We start from the raw sequence: 22,163 nt of genomic DNA, 5'->3' as shown, positions 1-22,163 counted from the left end.
TCCAACCTTGAGTGGGCACAGTGAACTTGTGAGAAAAATGTAAAATCTCTTTCCTTGCGATGTAAGCTGCGCCAGACATCAACCAAGCCTAATTCCCCCATCAGTGCTAAAAGAGCTAGAGACTTTTGGGATTTTGAACCTGAACCTGCAGGGAGCCTATCAACCGCTGCTCTCAAAACACAATTAAAGTCCCCGCCAATTAGAATAATCCCTTCTGCTTTATCTGCTATCAATGATGCCATCTTCTTGAAAAAAATTGGGTTGTCCTCATTTGGAGCATATAAATTAAGCAAAGTTATTTTAATGCCCCCTATACTTCCAATTACCATCACATACCGCCCCTCTTTATCACAAAAATGTTTTTCATGACAAAAATAAATAGATTTATTGAAAAGAATTGCGACACCCCTCTTTCTCCCATTGTGGTATAAGGAGCTATATTGCTGGTCAACCCATTCTCTCCTCAGCTTCAAATGCTCCTTTTCTGAAAGATGAGTCTCCTGAAGCATAGCTATAGCACAGTTAAATTTCTTTAATTGGTTGAATACCTTTTTCCTCTTAATGGGGCTACACAGCCCTTTAACATTATAAGTAACACAAATTAGATTGTTCATCTTGTACTATGAACTTATTCATCATGGAGCAAAACGAAAAATGTTTTTTACATATTAGTAGGGATTGGCTCATTTTCAATCTCAGGACATAAAGAACATTAAGAACATAACAGAACAAAAGTGAACAGAACAATGTAGACTTCCACATACCAGACTGGATCAGTCAGTTATCAAACCTGAAAAATCCAGTCCCCGATGTTTCCTGGGCAGAGGTTGGTGACTGGTCCTCCGTGGAAAACAAAACTAAACGTTTTGCGTCGCTGCGTCCGGTTCTTAGGGCAGTCTGTTGCACACCAAGCCGTGGAAGGATGAAACTCCACTCGTTTTTACAGTCTCAAACATGAGATGTACTCGGCAAAGAAACACTAAATAAAAAAAGAAAAAGAAAAGAAGAAAGAAACATCTCACTCTTTTGTGGTGAAAAAGGATTCAATCCCCGCGTATGAACGTGTTTGAGGGCCGCTCCACGCTTTCGCTCCCGCAGTGCTCCATACGCGTTTGAACAGCTCCGCTTCCAGCCGCTCCCTCTCGTCCACGCGCACCCTTTACCCCCATCTTCTCAAGTACAGGTTGAGCATCTGCCATCGTCGGAAAGATTTTCTCACCGTCTTCTAGGCCCACTCTCAGCTGTGCAGGAAAAATACACCTGGCTCTGATGTTCTTCGTTCGCAGCTGCTTAACTGCGTCACGCACAAGCGATCTTTTCTTCTGCAATTCGGGTGAGAAGTCGTGGTCCAAGTATATTTGTCCTTCTTTATACATGACTTTTTTTTACTCCCATGCTTTCCTTAGAATAGACTCTTTGACGGAGTAGTCCAGAAACTTCACAATCAGGGATCGCGGGGCAGCGTCTGGGTTTTTAGGTCTGGCGGTAAGTGCTCTGTGGGCTCTCTCGATGCTGATGCTCATCTCTGGGGGTAGTTGAAGGACAGATTTAAGCATCTCTTGTACGAAAAGTTTTACATCTGTTCCTTCACTTCCCTCTGGCACACGGTAAATTCTCAGGTTGTTTCTCCGTAGTCTATTCTCCATGTCCTCGCAGCGCCCAGTCAGCAGCATTTCGCGCTGCAACAGGTGTCGGATGGCCTGCTCATGGCGCTTCACAGTATCCTCGTTAGCGCTAATACGGTCCTCCGCCTCCGAAGTTCTCTTTTCCAAATTTATCACGTCATCTTTTAGTCCTTTAAAAGCCGTTTCTAGTCTCGTTAAGGAGAGCTGAGATTGCATGTGTCCCTCTTGGTTATCTTTCCTCATTTTCTCGAGTTCCTCCAATATTCTTGACCCAGAGTCATGCGGGCTAGCATCTGGAGCCGCCGGTGAACACGAGGCTTGTTTCAGAGTCAACTGTTTCAAGTTGTCCCCCTTGTCCTTAACTTGTTCCTGTTTTTGCGATCCCTTACCTCTCAGGGATGATGCCATTTTGTTTAAATAAAGATTCGCCGAGTTTTATGTAATTTTAGTTAGGAATTATATTCGTATTTGAACGGAGCAATTTCTTCAAGCTACTACTAGCCACATGACGTCACCGGAAGTCGTTGTTGTTTTCTATAAATTTGTTTTCTTTATTTTTTTTATTTACTGCAGTTACGTTGGAGGGAGGTGCTGGCAGAATGTTCAGAGAATTTTATGTGACTATATTTTAATCTGCCACAAATTGTGAAAATAAATTTTGTACTTTTATACTATACTCACGTCTTTTGCCTATCCATATGAGAACTGAACCTGTGTGGCCTAAGAGTAATGTTTAAGCCAGTTTCTATTTCCTGGGAGAAAACCTCTCAGGTGGCGTAGTCGGATTTGCTTTGTGAATAATTTGTTAATCCCTACTCTGCCCCCATATTCCCTCGCGTCACATTCCTTTCATAATTTTTGTTTCTTAAAGGGCCATGACACCCCCCACTTTCGGTTAAAGTCTACTTCAGAATTTTTTCAAAAGATGCATGATTAATGGGCGTGGAGCTCCGCGAGATCGTGCAGGAGTGGGCGTGGCCAGCAGGGGAGAACGTGAGCGAACGAAGCTAGCTCACAAAATGAGACAAACCGTGAGGAGACGCATGAGTTTATAGTTTACAAAGTTAAAATGCAAAAAAATGAACAGTGATTTATTGCCCTGCTACATGTTATTCGTAATTTCATATACACATAACCAAAATTTATATCATTATAAAGATAAGTGTGTTCATGTAAACCCTATAAATGAGGACTTCTCCCTCAATCCCCGTATCCAGCAGACTCAGTGCAGCAGGTCTCCTGACCTGTCTATTTTAACCATTAGTCCTGCTGGTAATCTGGAGGATTTAGGCAAACACAGCAGCACAGTGATGTGTCTGAATGTGAACGAACTCCTGATAAAAGTCAGCGTCCGCCATTCTCTAATTCTCGTGCTGCTCTCCTGACAAAAATGCTAGCAACACACACACAGCTTTGCTGTATGATCGGCCCTGACAAGATCGCGGGGGAAAACATGCAACAAACCCCGTGGATCATGGAAACAAACGTATATGAGCGGCTAAATACTGTGTGCCCGTGCCGTGGGTCTGTGACGTGTCCCACAGCTAGGGCTTGACTCTGGCAGATCTCATGAATAATTAAGCAGCCGGCTCTTCTCATAGGATAAGAAAACTCCGCTATGAATAATAATGAGAAACCAACGTGTCATCATTGCACTTGCAGTTCTGCGCTACGTCGCCGATTTTGATCCCGCCCGAAAAATCATTTTAAACCCGGAAGCTAAAATTTGCTGACAAAAGCTCAAAACTATCCAGTTTTCCCCACAATTAAAGCTGACAGGTGCTAACATTGTCTTTACTGATGCTCAACACACACAAATCTGTTAATATAAAAAAAAAGTTCTCCATGTGTAACCCAGGTTACTGTAGTCCTTATCAAGCCCTTTAACCAAATAAATAAATAAGAACAATAACTGGAGTACATGTAAAATAATTTTATTTGTATTTTGTAATAGTCACAATGTTATCAAAAAGAAAAAAGAAACATTATATAATCGTAGAATGCAGATAAAATTAAATGCATCTATTTAACTGCGAGTGAAAAAAATACTAGCTCCGCCTCCCGGAATGACGTCATCTGCGCGCGTTGAGTTGAGAGAGAGGCAGAGTCACAGCGTGAGAGAGGAGTGAAACGAGAGAAACGTGAACAGCTGGAGCGAGCTCGCGGCCCGCGTCGTGTATAGCTGTAAAATTTGAGAAATTAGAAGTAAAACAAGCAGTTGAAACTTGATTTAGTTGCTGTAATATACTACTGTCCGTACTCAAACCCCCAATCGCGTTTGGACCAAGGACAGGAATCGTCTGAAGCACAGATCTGATTAGGCTGTATTTTTTTTTTGGTTCATAAGTGATTTTTTCTTCAACTATAACTACTATATTTCTTGGTTGGGTTTTTTTTTGTGTGTTCTTTTCCTCTGTTTTTGTTTTTCCATCTCCTCTGTTCGTGATCCTGACACCTGACATTTGGAGTGTGGAGTTCTAGAAGTCCAAAGTATTCTTGTTTCTGCCATCTTGGAGGACATTCGCTGTTGGTGGAAACTGGCGAGCCGCCCGGTTTTATGGAACCAATATTTCGTGTTGCCCAATTCATCTGATTGGTAGGAAATTTGAGTTTATATTTTCCATCGTCTATCGGACACAGGAACGACTGGAAGCCAGAGTCATTTTTAGTTCTATTTTTCTGGAACTGAGCTACTAATCAGTGTTAAAACACAACACTGCAACGGGTGCATTATATACATTTGAGTTTATTGAACTGAACTTGAACATTTCGCAACCAAACAGGTGATCAATCATATTTGTTTGATGGACTAGTGAATCATTTTGCCGAATCACTTTGGTATCTGACAAGAAATTATTTTCTGGGTTCAATTTTCTAGCCGTTTTTTTTTCCTAATTGAAGTGTTTCAATTATTACTATGGTCTTACTTACCTGAGGAGTGCTGAAGTTGTTTATATTTACCTTTTACATTTTGTTTTTGTGAAGAAAACACTTGACATAGTGTGAAAAGCCTTTATTTTATTTTATTACTTTATATTTGGGGAAATATACATTTCAAAGTCCAAATTTGAGAATAATTAGTTTGTTATTTTATTTAATTTATTTCATTTCTCACTAATATTTACAATATAAATCATATATATTTTGATACAAAAATTCCTGTCTTGTGTCATCATTTCCCTTGTCTTGCTGCAAAGTTGGCTCCAGAGCGAACTTAAACTTCTGATAACTTGGTCCAAAGTTGATAGTATAATATTGTAATCTCCTTGGTTTCTATATCGTGCGGGTTACACATGGTGTCCTGAACCTTTAAGCTTGACACCATTCAGTTTCAAACACAATATGAGGAAAAATAGTAAACATAAGTGTAGATAGTTAATGTGTGCACAGCAGATGTTTTAACCTCCTCTGAAGAAAAGCAAAATGGGCACGGTGATGCCAATGAGTACATCAGAGGGTTTCTTAAAGGGACATTCACCACATCATGACAGGGTGGACGGCAATTTTAAGGACATGTGCAAAGTTATTAATAATATTATGAAAACAAAATAAAAGTTATTAAAATGACTTTTTATCAAATAACTTGTTAAAGACAATAAGAATATTTATAAATCTTTTTAATTTGATCTAATTTACCTACGTTATAGACTCACTGAAGTTGGCTAAGCAGTATGTGGGACATGGCAAACACAATGAAATAATAAGGTAAAAATTGATAAAAACATATTTCAAAACACTGATAATTCTACCTGCATGTGTGTAAAGGTTTAACCAATTATATTAAATCATCAGAGTTTCATTATTGCACATTATGTTTAAATAGGACTGATTCAATCTTGTGGGACATTAAAGTCACTTCATAGTGATAATGACCCAGCTAGTGTAACTAAAACATGTAGTAGTAGTAGTAGTAGTAGTAGTAATAGTTGCTTTTTACCTAAACGGCACCTATTTTACCCCTTTTTCAAGATTTAAGATGCGTCTTTTGTGTCTCCAGAATGTGTCTGTAAAGTTTCAGCTCAAAACACTCATCAGATTATTTGTTATACATTTTAGAATGTTGGGATTTTCTGCTTCAAACACTTAGTCTTAGTGGATTAAACAAGTTTTTCAAAATGGTCTTACAATGTTTAGAGTAAAGATTTTGATCAACTCCAAATATTGAATATATGTGTGTCTGTGTATGTAGGAAAGATAGCAGATATGTTGTGTAAAGTGGAAAACGAGGGAGAAATGTATCAATAAGTCATGACTGCAACAGTAAGTGGTAAATGTGAAGAGGCCACAAAGCTGAGATGTTGTAACTGCGGAGGGGAACAAAGCTCAGCGTATTGTAAGGTTAGTAAAAGGCAGGCAGGAGTACAAAGAGTCAAAACTATTCAAGGAATCAGTTATGCAGAAGCAGCGAAAAAGCTTTCAGAAATTCTAACTTTGTTTAAACAAAATGAAAGCAGGAACAAAATTGCAGAGACATGTCAAAAATGTGAACAATTGAAAGCAGAAACTCTGATAGTGAGCAAAAATTATTTTGTATTATTCATGGCAGAGATAATACATTTTTAGCTCAAACAAAAAATAAGAATGAAAGGATTAAAATAATAGTCAAATCAGCAGAAAAATACCTGAATGTGAAGGATCTGCTCTGGAAAACAGTTAGAGACATCCTCAATGAAGAGACACAATCATCCAAGCCTTGGGGAGGAACATTTTAAATGTTAATCATTCTTCAATGGAATGCTAGTAGCTTAATTGCAAATGGCCAAGAATTTAAGAAGTTCATAGATAATTTTACAGAGAGACCACATATAATATGCATAATAGAAACATGGTTAAAAGCTCTCAAGCACAAGTACAGTAGGTAGTGACCATTACCCAGTAGTGACTTAAATAGAAATAAAGATAATGTATGAAAAAGAAGAGAGAATTCCAAGATGGAAACTGGAGAAAATAAATTGGAAAGAATTGCAAGAATATGTGAAAAGAGAATTATGACAATACAAATAATGAACCAGACAGATGTAAACATTTATATACTAAAACTGTTAATGGAATAATTCTAGCAGCCGAGGAAGTAATACCTAAAAATAAATTAGTTAGTAGTACTAAAAATGTACCATGGTGAAATAATGATAGTAAAGTAGCTATAAAAGCAAGAAATAAAGCATTTAGACAACTTTAAAAACATCATTTGCAGGAAGCTATGATTCTGTTTAAAAAGACTCAGCCAATATTAAGAAAAACTATTAAAGTACAAAAGCATATATTGTGGAAGGAATATTGCGATAGTCTTGGACGAGAAGAACAATTATCAGAGGTGTGGGTATGGTTAAAAGAATGGCAGGTGTTAGAAGGAGTTATGAATTACCAGTGTTAAAGTGTGGCAGAATTAGTCCAAAAATATTCAATATATATATAATATATATAATTATATAATATAATTCAAAAATATCCATAGTTTAGTTAATCTTTCTGAAGAGACTAGGAACTGCAGAAACTCTACATTAATTAAATTTCCTGATCTTTCAAAGAAAGAAAAAAACAACAGAAAATCTGTTAGATTTACAATTTAATGTTTGAATAAAAAAGAAGCAATCATTAGCGCTAGACAAATGGTAAGGATGAAATGTGCTATAAAATGTTGGCATACATGTCGTATACATCACTAGAAATAGTACTGAATTTATTTAATCAAATTTGGGTCACCAGTCAATTACCTTTAGTATGTAAAACAAACTATAGTAGTACCTATACTTAAACCAGGAAAGAATGGAAAGAAAGATTACAGAAAGAATTACCCATTTTTAGAATAGCAAAAATATTTTTTTCTACTTAGCAGAGTGGGTTCAGCAGAGACAGAAATACAATGGTCTCAGGATTATGTTTGGAATCAGACATCAGGAAAGCACAGACTAATAAAGAAGTTGTTATATATCTTTTTTGATGTAGAAAAATCATACGATATGCTCTGGAAGGAGTGATTGCTGATTAAATAAAACCTTTAGGAGTCACTGGTAAAACGTTTAATAGGGTCATGGAAGTTAGGGTAGTATAAGAATATTCAAATGAAGACACCATGGAGAATGGAACTCCTCAAGGTAGTGTTTGAATCCCATTGTTGTTCAATATAATGATAAATTACATTTTCTTTCAGGTTGAACAAAGTGTAAGAAAATCGTTGTATGCAGATGATGGGGCATTATGGATAAGAGGCCGGAATGTGTATTTGTTTAAAAGAAAGTTTAGAATGCAGTATTTCAGGTGGAAAAATTGGCAAATAAATGGGGATTTAATCTGTTGCAAAAAGGTCATTTGTTTCTCAAGACGGCAAAAAACCATATCACTCGCTTTAAAACTGTTTGGGCAACCAGAGCAAGTAAAAACTGTAAGGTTTCTTGGGGTTTGGTTTGATGAAAAGCTGACATGGAAGAATCATCTGAATAAAATCATAGACAAAGGTAAAAAGGTTATTAATGTATAGGCAAGAGTGGGGAGCGAGTAGGACATCATTACAAAATATATACCGGGCCCTCATGAGGTCTGTCCATGATTATGTGTGTATAGCTTACATGTCGGCAGCAGACTCAAACCTCAAGAAATTAGATATATTACAGGCGCAGGCACTTAGAATCTGTAGTGGATCATTTACAACCTCACCAGTTTCATCTATGCAGGTTGAAATGGGAGAAATGCCCTTAAGCATTAGAAGAATGAAATAAATGATGGCGTATTGGGTTAATATTCAGGGACAAATTGAATCAGATCCAGCAAAAAGTATGTTATTAGAATGTTGGGAGCATGAGGAAACCAATATCATAAGTTTTGGATGGATAGCAGCGTCAAAAGCCAGAATTATTGGATTAGATCAGTTACAATACTGTAAGTCAGTCCCAACCCCGTATTTTGCCATGGTTTTCCATTACCTAATGTTGACCTCAGTATACAACAGGAGTTAAAAGACAACAATAATCTTCCAACAAAATGTATAGTGCAGTGTTATTTAGAGAAACATTATAAAGAATCAATATTTTTATTTACAGATGGATCCAAAGACCCACAAACAGGTCATACAGGAGCAGCAGTACATATCCCAGTTAATTAATCTCATATTAAGAATAACTAATAATATATCAGTATATACAACAAAGTTAATTGCTATATTAATTGGCCTGCAGTGGATTGAGGAGAATGACATAAATAGTGTAGTAATTGCATCAGATAGTTTTCCATCACTTGAAAGTATAAGATCTGGAAGGTCATCATTTAGGATGGATATTCTTAATAACATACTCTGTAAGACATATTATATTAAAAAGATGGGCAAATCTGTATATTTAATTTGGGTTCCTGCCCACGTAGGTGTGGAAGGCAATGAAAAGGCGGCCAAACAAGCTCTCAGAATTAGTGAAGTAGATCTAGAAGTCCCATTGAGTAAAGCAGAAGCTAAAATCAAACTAAGAACAATCAGTATGGCAATTATACTGGGATAACAATGAAACAGGCAGACATCTATAAAATATACATAAACAAGTCGTTGCTGGAAGGAGGGAGAACAGAAATCATAGGGAAGCACGATTATAACTCAGATGAGAATAGGTCATACTGGACTCAACCATATTTTATATAAAATAGGGAAACACCCAACTGGACAATGTATACACTGTAATCAACAAGAAACAATATGACATGTTTTATTCCACTGTAGTAACTATAATAAAGAACGGTACGATCTTATTCAATCAGTTAAAAAGAGCAAACTTCAGGATTTCACATTGGCAGGTTTATTAGGGAATAAATCTAGTTAGGTATATGACGATATAATTAAATTTGTTTAAGAAACCCATTCAGAGAAAAGAATATAAAGATAATATAATCTGAGGAATTAATTGTTAGCCCACTCCACCCCACATTTTTTATTTAATCATTTATTTTTATATTTTTCTCTTTCCTCCCCCTCTCCCCCTCCACTCTATTTTTACACTTCAGTTATTGTTCAACCATTCCAGTTGGAGGCGGTAATGCACCTACAAGTCTGGTAGCCAACCGCCAGTAAAACCCAAAGAAAAAGAAGAAGAAACCGATTAATTAAAGTTTTAGGTTTTTCATCTGATACTAAATTATGAACCTGCTGTTGACAGTATTATTGTAACCCTTTATACAACGAAGTACTATTTTACTCACAGTAATGAGGACTATTGAACAACGTGTGTGTAATAAGTGTCTTACTGAAGCTTTAATTTATTAAACAGTATAATGTCATTCCATTCTAAGTTTACATCACTATATATAAGAAATAGAGTACTAGTTTTAATCAGCTAATTTGTGGCTATAGTTTCTTGCTCAAACTTATCTGATTTCTTTTTGTTAATAACTCTCATAAGAAGAAGAGAAGTTATTTTCTTTCTGTTCATTGTTTTATTCATTTTACATTTTTATTGCTTTGTTAATTTTTAACAGGATAAAGTGTCCAAACGCAGAGAAAAAAGTCATGACTAGTTAAAAGAACTAAAATGTGTGGTAGTAATGAATACTTTTTACATGAAGGACACCTATTTTACCTCCTTTTCTGTAAAGTTTCAGCTCCAAACACTCATTAAATTATTTGTTATACCTGTTAGAATGTTGAGATTTTTGCTTTAAACACTTAGTCTTAGTGGATTAAAGAAGTTTTTTTAATTATCTTAAAATGTTTAGAGTAAAGGTTTTGATCAACTCCAAATACTGAATATATGTGCGTCTGTGAGAAAGTGGAAACGAAGGAGAAATATATCAATAAGTCATGACTGCAACAGTAAGTGGCAAAAAAGGTTTAAAAAGACTTTTATTTTGGCGTGGCGTGTGACGTCATAAGCCTGCGCCGTTCAAGCGCTGTTATTCAACTGGAGAAAGGTTTGTTATAAAGCGTTTACACTATAAACCGATTGATTAAAGTTTCAGTTTTTTTTCATTCAGTGCTAAATTATGTACCTGCTGTTGACGATATTAGTGTCAATATTAGTTTAGTACAATTGTTTGAATAAAGATAGGATAAACTTTTTGTCCTCAAGAGGAAATTTGTCTTGTGCAAAAAAGTGCTACACATTGCTGTAAGCAGACAATAAGCTAAATAAAACAAACAAAACCATTAAGAACATACATAAATAATGAAGTTTTAAAAAAAGGTTACAGAGATGTGTGTAATAAGTTTAATAACTTTATTGAAGGTTTAATTTATTAAATAGTATATTGTCATTCCATTCTGAGTTTACAACTATATAAGAAATGGAGTAACGTTACAAGTTTTAATCAGGTCATTTGTTTGTGGCTATTGTTTCTTGCTCAAACTTACCTGATTTCTTATTGTTAATCTCTCTCCTATAAAGAAACGGTTGAAGTAAGTGTTAAGAAGTTATTTTGTTTCTGTTTATTGTTTTGTTCATTTTAAACAGGATAAAGTGTCCAAACGCAGAGAAAAACTCCTGCTGAAGCGACTGATCTCCACACTGTTATAAAGATGGCGTTAATTAAAGAGGAGAGTGAAGATGTAAAGATTGAAGAAACATTCACAGTCAAACATGAAGATCCACAGGAACAAACAGGTTGGTTTTCATTCTCAAAGACCAACTCAGTCATTTGATCCTCATTCAGATATTTTAATAATAAGAATATTTAATTAAATCCATCTTGCAGCTCTGAGTGTTGCTGCCTAGTTCTCCTAAATGCACATAAGCACTCAAGTACTATGTTTCCATCCGAAAATGCAAATAAACTTTATGCACAAAACTGGATTATTGCATAAAAGATATGCAAATAAAGCTCAATGATTTCCATTCAAATGAAATCAAATCACTTTTATTGTCACATCATCAGCAGCACGTGTGCTATGATGAGTGGAAAGCTTAGGTGCTGGCTCCAGACAGTACAAAATACAGACAGTACAAATACAACAACAGTGCAAAATACAGACAGTGCAAATACAATGACAGAGTCAAAGCGAACAAAATCATTACTTCCTGATTAACTGGTGCCAAATATCAACAGTAAAAATGGAATTTGCTGCGATAAGAGAAGCTGCATCAATAGCCGCGTTTCCACTATCTCGTCTAAAGCGAGCGAGACAGGGCGAGCCAAGGCCAGTCACGTTTCCACTGTCACTTCCTGGGCCTAATCGAGCCAAAGTGGGGCTTTCTCGGGGCCAGCGGCCGGCCTTTTTTGGCCCGCCGAATACCTTGGGCCAAAGAGGGCCAGCTGGGGCTTCGGGGCGGAGTGAAAGGAGAGACAGACACTAGTTTTCCAATCGCACACGAGTACATGCATATAGCCATTTAGGCTGGGTTTTTTTTTTTGCGTATGATCGCCCTTATGTTTCCCTTTTAAATGTAAGGCTGTTGCATAAAAAAATTAAGTTTTCATTTATAAGTGACTTTGCTGCATCCTCCTTGATGTTTCAATAACGCATAATAATCTTTACACCATATTAAAGACACAGCAGACAGTAAAGGTTTTTGAGAGTTTTTGTCAAGTTTAAAAGGTGTTTGTGCACGTTTAGATGCCTGGATGTGAATGTGAGACCGAGAAAAAGACCGCTCTTTCACAGCACTGTTGATGCTGCGAGCGGCTTCTGTTTTTATTTATTTTGAAGATAATACATTACATAAATACAACAGAAAGACATTAAACTTTACAAATTTTGTGACCATTTTTGTAGACTCAAAAACAATAGTGTCATATCCTAATAAAATAGCCAAAGATATTTTAAAATAATTTGAATAATTACAAATATCAGATATAATAAAATCACATAAAATAAATAAACCAATATAAAACAAATAAAATCTATTTATAATAATTTAGGTAGCCTATAAACAGTACATAAATCAAACCATTTTAAAGCCATATTAAACTTTCATTTTACAAAGGCCTATCTGAAAAAAAGATTTTAGATATTTTCTAAAACAATAAACACCGGAGGAGGTTTGAAATATTATTTATAAAGTATATGGATACGATATTAATCAAATCATGTAAACAGAGCCTTTTATGGGTGAGTGAAAGCAGAAACTAAGCTACCTTTTATCTGTCATGCATGCATTATCTGCCTGATTCCCACTGAAGTGGGCGGGTTGTGTGACGTTTGATTCGGGGGACGTTCTGGGGACGGGGTTTGCATGACACTCTGCGAGGTACTAGCCCGACAGTGGAAATACGACATGATTTCTGCCTCACTGCTCAACCCCCCCTTGCGATTGGCCCGGCCCTGCCTGATAAAAGCCCTGGCTTGCACATGCCCGACAGTGGAAATGCGGCTAATCTTTTCTTCATCTAATAAATGACTTGCGCCTCAGAGGGTAATCCTGAAACGCAGTGAACGCGCGGTGGCGTTTAAAGGTGTCAGACACGAAGATGCTCTTAATTCTGGAGGTCATGAATAATATAATAACACTAATACTTAAACTGTAAGGCGTTTAAGAATGACCAAAACAAGAGTTCAGATGTTTTATAATGTACTGAGGCGGCTGGTTTGTCCATTCATACACATTTTTATCATCACATGGTCTCTTATAACAAAATCACCTGACCTTTTTAATGCACATACTGGAGTTTGTATCGTGTTTTCCATCGTGATTTTTCATCTTATCGAATAAAACGTTCATCCAACTCAGTTATGCGCATACGTTTTTTTTTTTTTTTTTTTTTGCATCATGGTGTTTCCATAAACCGTTTTTTTATGTGCATAAAAATAGGTGGATGGAAAATAACTATTGAAAGACAGGAATGAGTTTCTCTCTTGTTACTTGTTCTCGTGTCTTTTGTCATTATTTTATTTATTATTAGTCTCCCATTTTCTCTACCTTCTTAAGGTTATTGCTTTTCTTGTTCTCCTACTGTTTGTAAAGTGTCCTTGAGCACCAGTGCTATATAAAAAAAAAAAAAAAAAAAAACTTAAACTGAGCTGAAGATATTTGACCAACAGTATTCTCATAGAAGATATCTGCTATTACGGTGATAGGGTCGGCTTAGTACTCTCCATTTGCATATGTCACATTGATCCAAATTAACTTTTTTCATCGACCTCTTTATTGGTTTTAACTTGTTTCTAGTAGATGTTACTAGTTCTCACAGATAGTATTAGAGTTAGAATTACATCATTATTATAATAACTAATTACCAGGCCTATTGTGTTTAATCAGGGTTTCTGCGGGGTCTTAAAATGTCTTAAATTCCAAAATCAAAATTTTCGGCCTTAAAAAGTCTTAAATTTACAGAAATGTTGTGTTGTAGGTCTTTAATCTTTTTTTTAAACAAGTCTTCATTTTCCTTTTTTATGTTTTGCTACCTAATCTGGCCAAAGCCCACACAATCACCAACAATCCATCTCAATAAAACTTTACACTTTTTATTCAAAAAGGTCATTTTAACTCTATTTGTCATAATGGTTTAATAATTTTCCTTACAATAACATTTGTTTAAACGTGCCTCATGTATTTACTGCTGAAGACATCGAGGACAGATTGTTGTGTAGATTTTAGTTTGTTATAGTTTTTAAAACATTTAAAACATTTGTTCATTTTTAATTATTTTTTAATGAAAGTTTATTTAGGAAAAAAAGTGTGTGGATACAAGTAAAGCTTGCATGTTATTACACACAATTTAAAATCTTTTGCTAAGAAATATCTATAATATATATTTTTAATTTATTTATTATTGTATTATTAAATGTATTAAATTATCAAATTTTTTTATTAAGGCAAATTAAAATGTTTTTCATCTGGGCTATTTGAAAAATTCCTTAGACTTTAGCGCTTTATGAGTCTAAAATTCTCACAATGGTCTTAAAAATGTCTTTAAAAGTCTTACATTTAACTTAGTGAAACCTGCAGAAACTCTGGTTTAAAGTATAAAAAAAAACATGGATGCCCCCAATATTAAATATGCTGAATGAAATGGACACTAAAGTAATTAATTATTATAAAACATTGTACAGAATTCTAAACTATATGATGTTGCTGCAGGGTGACGTGAGACTAAATGACTATTGTGGAACAATAACGTTTAACATTTGCGCTGACTACAACTGGCCAACAAACTAGTCTAAAAATGACTTTTGCTGCTTAAGAAATGAATTACAGTATGCTGATGATATGCAAACATTTGAGTGTAAAGTTTGTCAGTATTGACCATATTCTTCACGTACCAGCAGGTGCCACCATTGGAATCTATTTGCTTGAGACTTTTATTAAAGAATACATTTTTAGATCCTAAAAACAGTGTTGTGCTGCTGAGGCATGGGACGATAACCGTTTTCAAGGTTTTTTCAACGCAGTTTGAAAAAAGTCGAGGTTTTAAAACCGCCAATATTTTCTGCTGTACCGTTCATCGCTATATGTAAGTTTTTTTTTTTTTTACATTTTGTTTTAAGTTTTTCAGGACAACAGTATCTCCAGCAGAAAAAGATCTCCAAAGATGCCATTTTAAATTGTAAAGAAATCTGTGTTTATGAAACAAATGAAGACAACAGAAGTCAAGTATTCAATTGAGTGATTTAAGCCTGGTTTATACTTCTGCATCAAGTGACCGGCGTAACTCACGGCACAGGCAACGCGCGCAGCTGTGCATTTATACTTCTGCGCGCTGTCTCTGTTGGTCTGCCTTAACACTTCCGAAACGCTAGTTGGCAGTGAGGTGTAAATGTTCCTCTGTGTCGAGTTTCTTCGCTGCTGTTTTGCTTTTCCTGAACACTTCCTGGTTGTACAAGTGACTCAAACTCGCTCATTTTGAGGCAGGAACCGGCAGACGTGCAACAACTTTAACTATGAGGTAAACACGAAACACCTTCACGGGACTCCACACTTGTAAACAATCACTTGCGCCGTTCGCGCGGCTCTTGGTCCTGCCCATACTCGTCAGTGCTACAAAGCCGACCAATCACAGAGCTTGCGCTATGCGTTGTTGTAACGTGTAGTTACATTTTTTGAGAGGTGCACGTCAGTGACGGCAATGGCCACGGCGAAGGGCTATGCGTCAGCGCTGTAGCATATGCCGGCGTTTGACGCAGAAGTATAAATCAGTCTTTAGCCTGACATGTTTACTGCTCCAAAATACTTTAAAAGTTTCTCAAAAGAAAATGTTTTGTGTTCAAAGAGGAAAAAGTGTTGTTTTTTTTTTACCCAGACATTTAAAAGAATATATTTTAGAGGAGTAATCACAGTACCATGAAACTGTGATATTTTTTATTCAAGGTTATCATACTGTCAGAATCTTATACTGGCCCATGCCTAATGCTGCTTATTGTTGCAAAGTCATATTTTCTTATTTTATTGTTTTTCTTTGTATATATAGTCATGAACACACTTGTTTGCAGAGCAAGAGAGCCTGTCTCTGAAAGAGAGTTTTCTGTCGGTCTCCTCCCCTTTTTAAAAGATAAAGCGGTATTTCTCACTTAGCCTTACATATTGTGCTTTTTGGATAGGCTATGAGCATAAAAAATTGGTTGATTGAAACGTCATGATGCACATAACCTTTGAAAAATAAGCATAAAGAAACATGCGCATAACTGAGTAGGACAAACTTTTTATTCGATAAGAGCAGATAAACTCACGTAAACAACGCAAGCACTTTTACTGAACAAATTCCAGTATGTGTGTTTAAAAAGGTTTGTTATAAGAGATCATATGATGATGAAAATGTGTGTGAATGCACAAACCAGCAGGCTGAGAACATTATAAACATCTGAAATGTTGTTTTGGTCATTCTAAAACACATGAACCATTTCAGTATTCATGTTATTATATTATTAATGACCTCCAGAGCGTCTGTTCTCTGCGTCTCATTGCTTCAAACGCCAACACGTGTTCATTGTGTGCCAGCATTGTCCTCTGAGCTGTCATTTAAATAAAAGATTCATGTAGCTTCTTCTACTGCAGTAAATTCTGTTTTTACTGTTCTTAATTGGGGCCTGTTAATCAGGAAGTGACGATTTTGTTCTCTTTGATTCATTGGATGGAAATGCAGCTTTATTTGCACATCTTTTATGTGACATCCCAGTTTTGCGCATACATTTAATTCGCATTTTTGGATGGAAACATAGCTATTGCCTACATTTCAGTAACACAAAGAACAAAGTTACATAGCAGAATGGCTTGTCCTTTCTTAATGAATAATTAGCTTAAATTCACTGACCTTTGACGGACATGTACTGTAACTAGATTAATGGGATTATTACTCGTTCTAAAAAGATTTTTTAGTCCTGCTTACATTCTAAATGTCATATGAACCTCTACCACTTGATAGGGCTGTGCAATTAATCGAAAATCTGGTTTCAATTTCGATTTTGGCTTCTAATGATTTTGAAAAACCATTAATCGAGATAAATGATTATTCCATCATATAGAACACATCTAGAGCCATCTTAATCTGAGCGCTTTAATGGTCAAATGCATGCAAATTTGGGTCAGAGTGCTGTGTTTAGTGAATATTCATATTAACCCTTATTTGTGTAATAAACAAACAAGTTGAGAATCAAAAGACATGTGAAAGAGAAACCATATCAGAGCCGCACTATTCTTAAAGTGACAGTGCGCAATATTCCTGCTGCTGACTGTTTTTAGCATTAATCAAACAACAAAAGGAGAAAATCCCTCACTGCTCTTGACTGAAAGACTTTTGTAGCTCAAATGTTTTTCTGAATCCGAAAACTCTGAGAATTTAATCTCTCTGTAAATCAACTCAGAGTTCAAGTTTAAACTCTGAGTTGGTTGAACCTCCTTACTGAAACAGGCCCCAGGTCATCATGACATGATTGACAGTTGTCGCTGTTTGTCATTATACTCTGTTTATCCTGACAGCTGATGCTGAGTAGTCTTAGGGCTTTTCACACTTCAAATTGTTAACCCTGGGTCATTCTAACCCTGGATAAATTCTGGGATATTTTTAGTCACCTTCCACACTGCTCATGCTATACATGGGTTTAAAAAATAATCCTGGGTGTTCATTAACAGACAGTTCATATTCGTAAACCCTGGGTTATCATTATTATTTTGTATATTTATTTTGTCACTGTCCCTGATTGGACAAACCGCAAGTAACCTTTTTAGATGGCATTTCTGCATCTTGTCGGGTATATACAATGTCATCAAGTAGGTCTTAAGCTAAGCCTCAGGACATAGACAAAAGTACAAATAAATAAAAAACAAGTAACAAAGTATGTCATCTTGCCGTCTCCTCATCACTCCAGCTTAAAGTAAATGTGGCATTAAGAATTTGCATAAGTTTTATACAATAATGCAAACTTGCAAATATAAGCGTGAATTATGCATACTTGCTATGGACATGCAGGATTTGTCTCAATCGAGGAAACAACACGAGTAATCTAGAGCGAGTGAATTTGGTTATTTGCATTTAAGGCCACAGGCACAAAAAGAGCTTGGTTTGCCTCTGACCCCCCAAAATAAATATTCTACAAGGTATATGATCTGATTTTGAGCTGAAACCTCAGACACATTCTGGGAACACCAAAGACTTATTTTCCATCTTTTAAAAAATGGGTATTTGTAGGAACCTTTTAAAGGGATAGTTGATGCAAAAATGAAAATAGCCTCACCATTTACTCTTCCTCATGTGGTTTTAAACCTTTATGAGTTTCTTAATCCTGTTAAACATGAGAAGATATTAAAAAAAGAAGAAAAAAAACTACTGGCTTACTGTGTTCCACAATAAAGGAAATGTCTAAAACTACATGACGGAGAGTAAATGGTAAGGTCATTTTCATTTGTGGGTGAAACATCCATTTCTTGCTTATCGCTTTGAGCCTTCATACTAAAGTTAACTCTTTTTTTTCTTTCTTTTTTTTTTAGATCTGAAGGTGCTGAAAGAAGAGACTCATGGACAGAATGAAATAGATGAGAAACAGCAGTTTGAGAAACCCCAAGAAATAACGACTGATGAAAAACCCACACTGACTAAAAAGACTTCATCACACGGAAGACCTCGGAAATCCAAATCTGTGTGTAATTTCAGCTGTAAACAGTGTAGAAAGAGTTTCAGTCAGAAGTCAAAGCTTGATGTTCACATGAGAGTTCACACTAGGGAGCAACCTTACACCTGCGAACAGTGTGGAAAGAGTTTTGGTCAAATACAAGGCTTTAAAGCCCACATGAGAATTCACACTGGAGAGAGGAAGTTCAAATGCCAAGAATGTGGAATAAGCTTTTATCATGTTGGAAACTTTGCAGCACACATGAGAATTCACACTGGGGAGAAGCCTTTCAGCTGTAAGCAGTGTGGAAAGAGTTTCTGTCATAAGCCAAACCTTGATGTTCACATGAGAGTTCACACAGGGGAGAAACCTTACACCTGCGAACAGTGTGGAAAGAGTTTTGGTCAAAAACAAAGCTTTAATACTCACATGAGAATTCACACTGGAAAGAGGCCGTGCACATGCCAACAGTGTGGAAAAAGCTACTATAATGCAAGAAGCCTTGCAGTGCACATGAGAACTCACACTGGAGAGAAGCCTTTCAGCTGTAAGCAGTGTGGAAAGAGTTTCTGTCAAAAGCCAAACCTTGATGTTCACATGAGAGTTCACACTAGGGAGAAACCTCACACCTGCGAACAGTGTGGAAAGAGTTTTGGTCAAAAACAAGACCTTTACATCCACATGAGGATTCACACTGGAGAGAAACCTTACACATGCACATGAGTGTGGTAAAAGTTTTCCACATATAAGCTCACTCAAACACCACATTAGAACTCACACCGGAGAGAAGCCGTTTGCATGTGCTCAGTGTGGAAAGAGATTCACAACCAAAACTAGCCTCAAGAACCACATGAATGGTCACACTGGAACCATAGTGTTCACATGTGATCAGTGTGGAAAGAGTCTCACACGCAAAGACACCATTAAGAAACACATGAAGGTTCACTCAAGAGAGGATCCTTTTAGATGCAGTGAATGTGGAAAGGGCTTTAAAAGTAAAAGAAGCCTCAACACTCACATGAAGCTTCACAATGGAGAGCAGAGTCCTCAACATTGAGGCCTTGTCCACACAAACACAGGTATATTCAAAACGGCAGCTTTTTCACGTAGTTTGGCTGTTCATTCAAGTGAAGTTTATTTATAAACTACTTTCGAGAGGATCACATGCTTATGATTGTCCACGGCTGGTCCAGCATTAGCTAAAACATGATTCACCAATCAGATGATTCCTGACTCACTATAAATAACCTCTTAACTCAGTTATCTTTGTCTTGAAGAATCCCCCTCCCACCTTTACTCCCCCTCCTTTCTAGATTGGGCAACACGGCAGCCAATGATTAGCCAGTGGTTAGCACTGTTGCCTCACCGTAAGAATGTTAGAGTTTGCTCATTCTCCCTGTGCTCGCGTGGGTTTCCCCTGGGTTCCCTGGTTTTCTCCCACATTCCAAAAATACACAACCTAAGTAAACTGGACATTAAATTGAGATCTACCTGAGCTCACACTCCCCTCTTGTCCTGCTTACGGGAGGGAGCCCAGGGCTCAAGGATCTTATGAGCTTTGGTCTCTCCCGGGATAGCATGCCAAAACAAGTGTGAACTCTTGAATGCATATCAAGTTACTGATAATGAAATCCTTTGAACACCTGAAAATTTAAACTCAACTGAAGAGGGGTGAAGATTTTGCCAGCTGTTTTGTAGTGTAGATCAGGGGTCACAGCCCAGTACCAGGTTGTGAGAGTTGCTATCGGGCTGCAAGAAGGCACAATAATTCTGTATGTTGATCGATTGTATTGGCTTGTTTCATGTGCAACCAAATGACCTACAGGAACTCAAGAGATGTGACCCAACCAAAGCAGTTGGGTAATCTCCAGGGGGGTTTTATGCTTTGTTATAAATTAATGTCTCACAGACTGTACTTTGGTTGAAGTTACTTGAAGACGGACAAGTTAACATCACAGCTGATCAACTGCACAATTATTGTCTTCAATAAAGTCTTCTCCCCGTAAGAACTTTGGTCAGCTTACTTATTTTATGTATTAGAGTCATCTATACATTTGCGAGCCACCCAAGAACGCTTAAGCCAAATACAGCAAAATCTGACAATGTGCTTCAACTTATTATGAAGCGATCACCATATTTGTGCAGGGTTCCACACAATTCTTTCATGTTGTCACAACACAAATTAAGTTAACTTAACACTTTTAACAAATTTATGTGGATTAAATATTAAGGCCCAATCCCAATTCTATTTTTGTACCCCTTCCCCTTGGCCCTTACAACTGAGGGTTAAGTTGAAGGGCTTCAAATTCTACCCCTAAGAATTGAGACAGCACTACAGTACCTGCACACGTCATCATATGTCCTCGCGATTTTTTGCTTCATATGAGATCAGACGATCGCGACTGCTGTACTTATTTCAGTTGTTATTTTTGGGTATTTATCTTCAGGAAATCACTGAAGGTACATGTTATCATAATGATCTAATGTGGCAATAAGATCGTAACAGTACTGTGCATTTAACACAGTGGCCATACTCATCAATGTAAACACAAAACAACAGCATTAACATTATAGCAGACACTGTAAAAAGCTCATTGACAGCCACTAGACTTTTCTGACAGGGTATTCTAGTGTCACCGAGTGTCAGAAAATTTGTGGGACTGCTGTACAGGAGTTATGATTAGGGATTAGAGCCACACAATTAATGGTAAAAAGATTGCGATCTCGATTCGACCCCCTTGACAATCTTCCAGCATTTCAACGATTCTGTCAATCATATTTTCAAGTTAAGGAGAGAAGAAAAGGCGGCTGCACGAGTCTTTTCATTGTTTCACATAATGTTGCTCAGTGACATGGACACCTCCAAATGATGTTAAAAGTGTCACATACTGTATTTATAAGTTATAATTCACCTGAAAATGTCATTCTTGTCTTCATATAATGATGTTTTCGCAGCTGGGAAACTAACGTGATGTGAGCTGCTGACCGTGAGAGCACGCTCAACTTAATAATTGACACGCACGCGCCTACTTTAGTGAACAGAACTTGCAGATGTTGTAAGTAACAGGTATTACAGTTTTAAATAATATTCAGTTTGTGGCACAGAGTGATCGTTTGGGAGCTGCGCGCGAAGTATGAAGCACTTAGCACTTAAAACCGCAAGTGTGCACTTCATTTAAATGATCATATCTCATTTTAGAGTTATGATTACGACAAGCATTTGATTTTTTATTTTTTTATAGCTAACAGAGTTGTGCATGAAAATAAATGTTTACAGTGTCAGTATAACTACTCTAGCCTATATATTGTTGAATATAATCTGATAATGACAAATGTCTGATTTTACTAGTGAATAAAACTGTCTAATAATGTTGTCAATGACGGATTGCAAGCATAATCAAATCAAATAGAAATACAAGTTCCTCTTAACAAATCAGAAATCAAGACAATAATTAAAGAAGGTGTTAATAGATTATGGCAAGAGAAATAGGATAAAGATGAGAAAGGCAGATATAGTTACAGTTTTCCAGCTTTATTCAATATATCCTCTTTATTGTTCAGCAGAAAAAAGAGCTAAATATGTTTGG

At 36.6% G+C, this 22,163-nt stretch overlaps 2 protein-coding genes and 1 non-coding gene across 7 annotated transcripts in view; 1 reads left to right on the top strand and 2 right to left on the bottom strand.

Annotated features, from left to right (window-relative positions):
- znf1086 (zinc finger protein 1086) overlaps positions 1-22,163 on the bottom strand; it is an 893,143-nt gene that overhangs the window by 200,958 nt on the left and 670,022 nt on the right. The gene's annotated exons all lie outside the window — the stretch shown is intronic.
- The window catches only part of si:dkey-220a11.5, a 765,979-nt gene that overhangs the window by 481,563 nt on the left and 262,253 nt on the right, over positions 1-22,163 (bottom strand). The gene's annotated exons all lie outside the window — the stretch shown is intronic.
- Positions 11,055-19,765, top strand: LOC108183926 (uncharacterized). The gene is given in 3 exon segments (XM_087249332.2): positions 11,055-11,200; positions 18,455-19,293; positions 19,295-19,765. Coding segments are annotated over 3 exon segments (1,263 nt in total). The 5' UTR covers positions 11,055-11,115; the 3' UTR covers positions 19,634-19,765.

Source organism: Danio rerio, chromosome 4 (assembly GCF_052040795.2).
Source record: "Danio rerio strain M-AB ecotype USA chromosome 4, GRCz13ab, whole genome shotgun sequence".
In the NCBI taxonomy this organism is placed as follows: Eukaryota; Metazoa; Chordata; class Actinopteri; order Cypriniformes; family Danionidae; genus Danio; species Danio rerio.
This window is presented reverse-complemented; position numbering and strand designations above follow the sequence as displayed.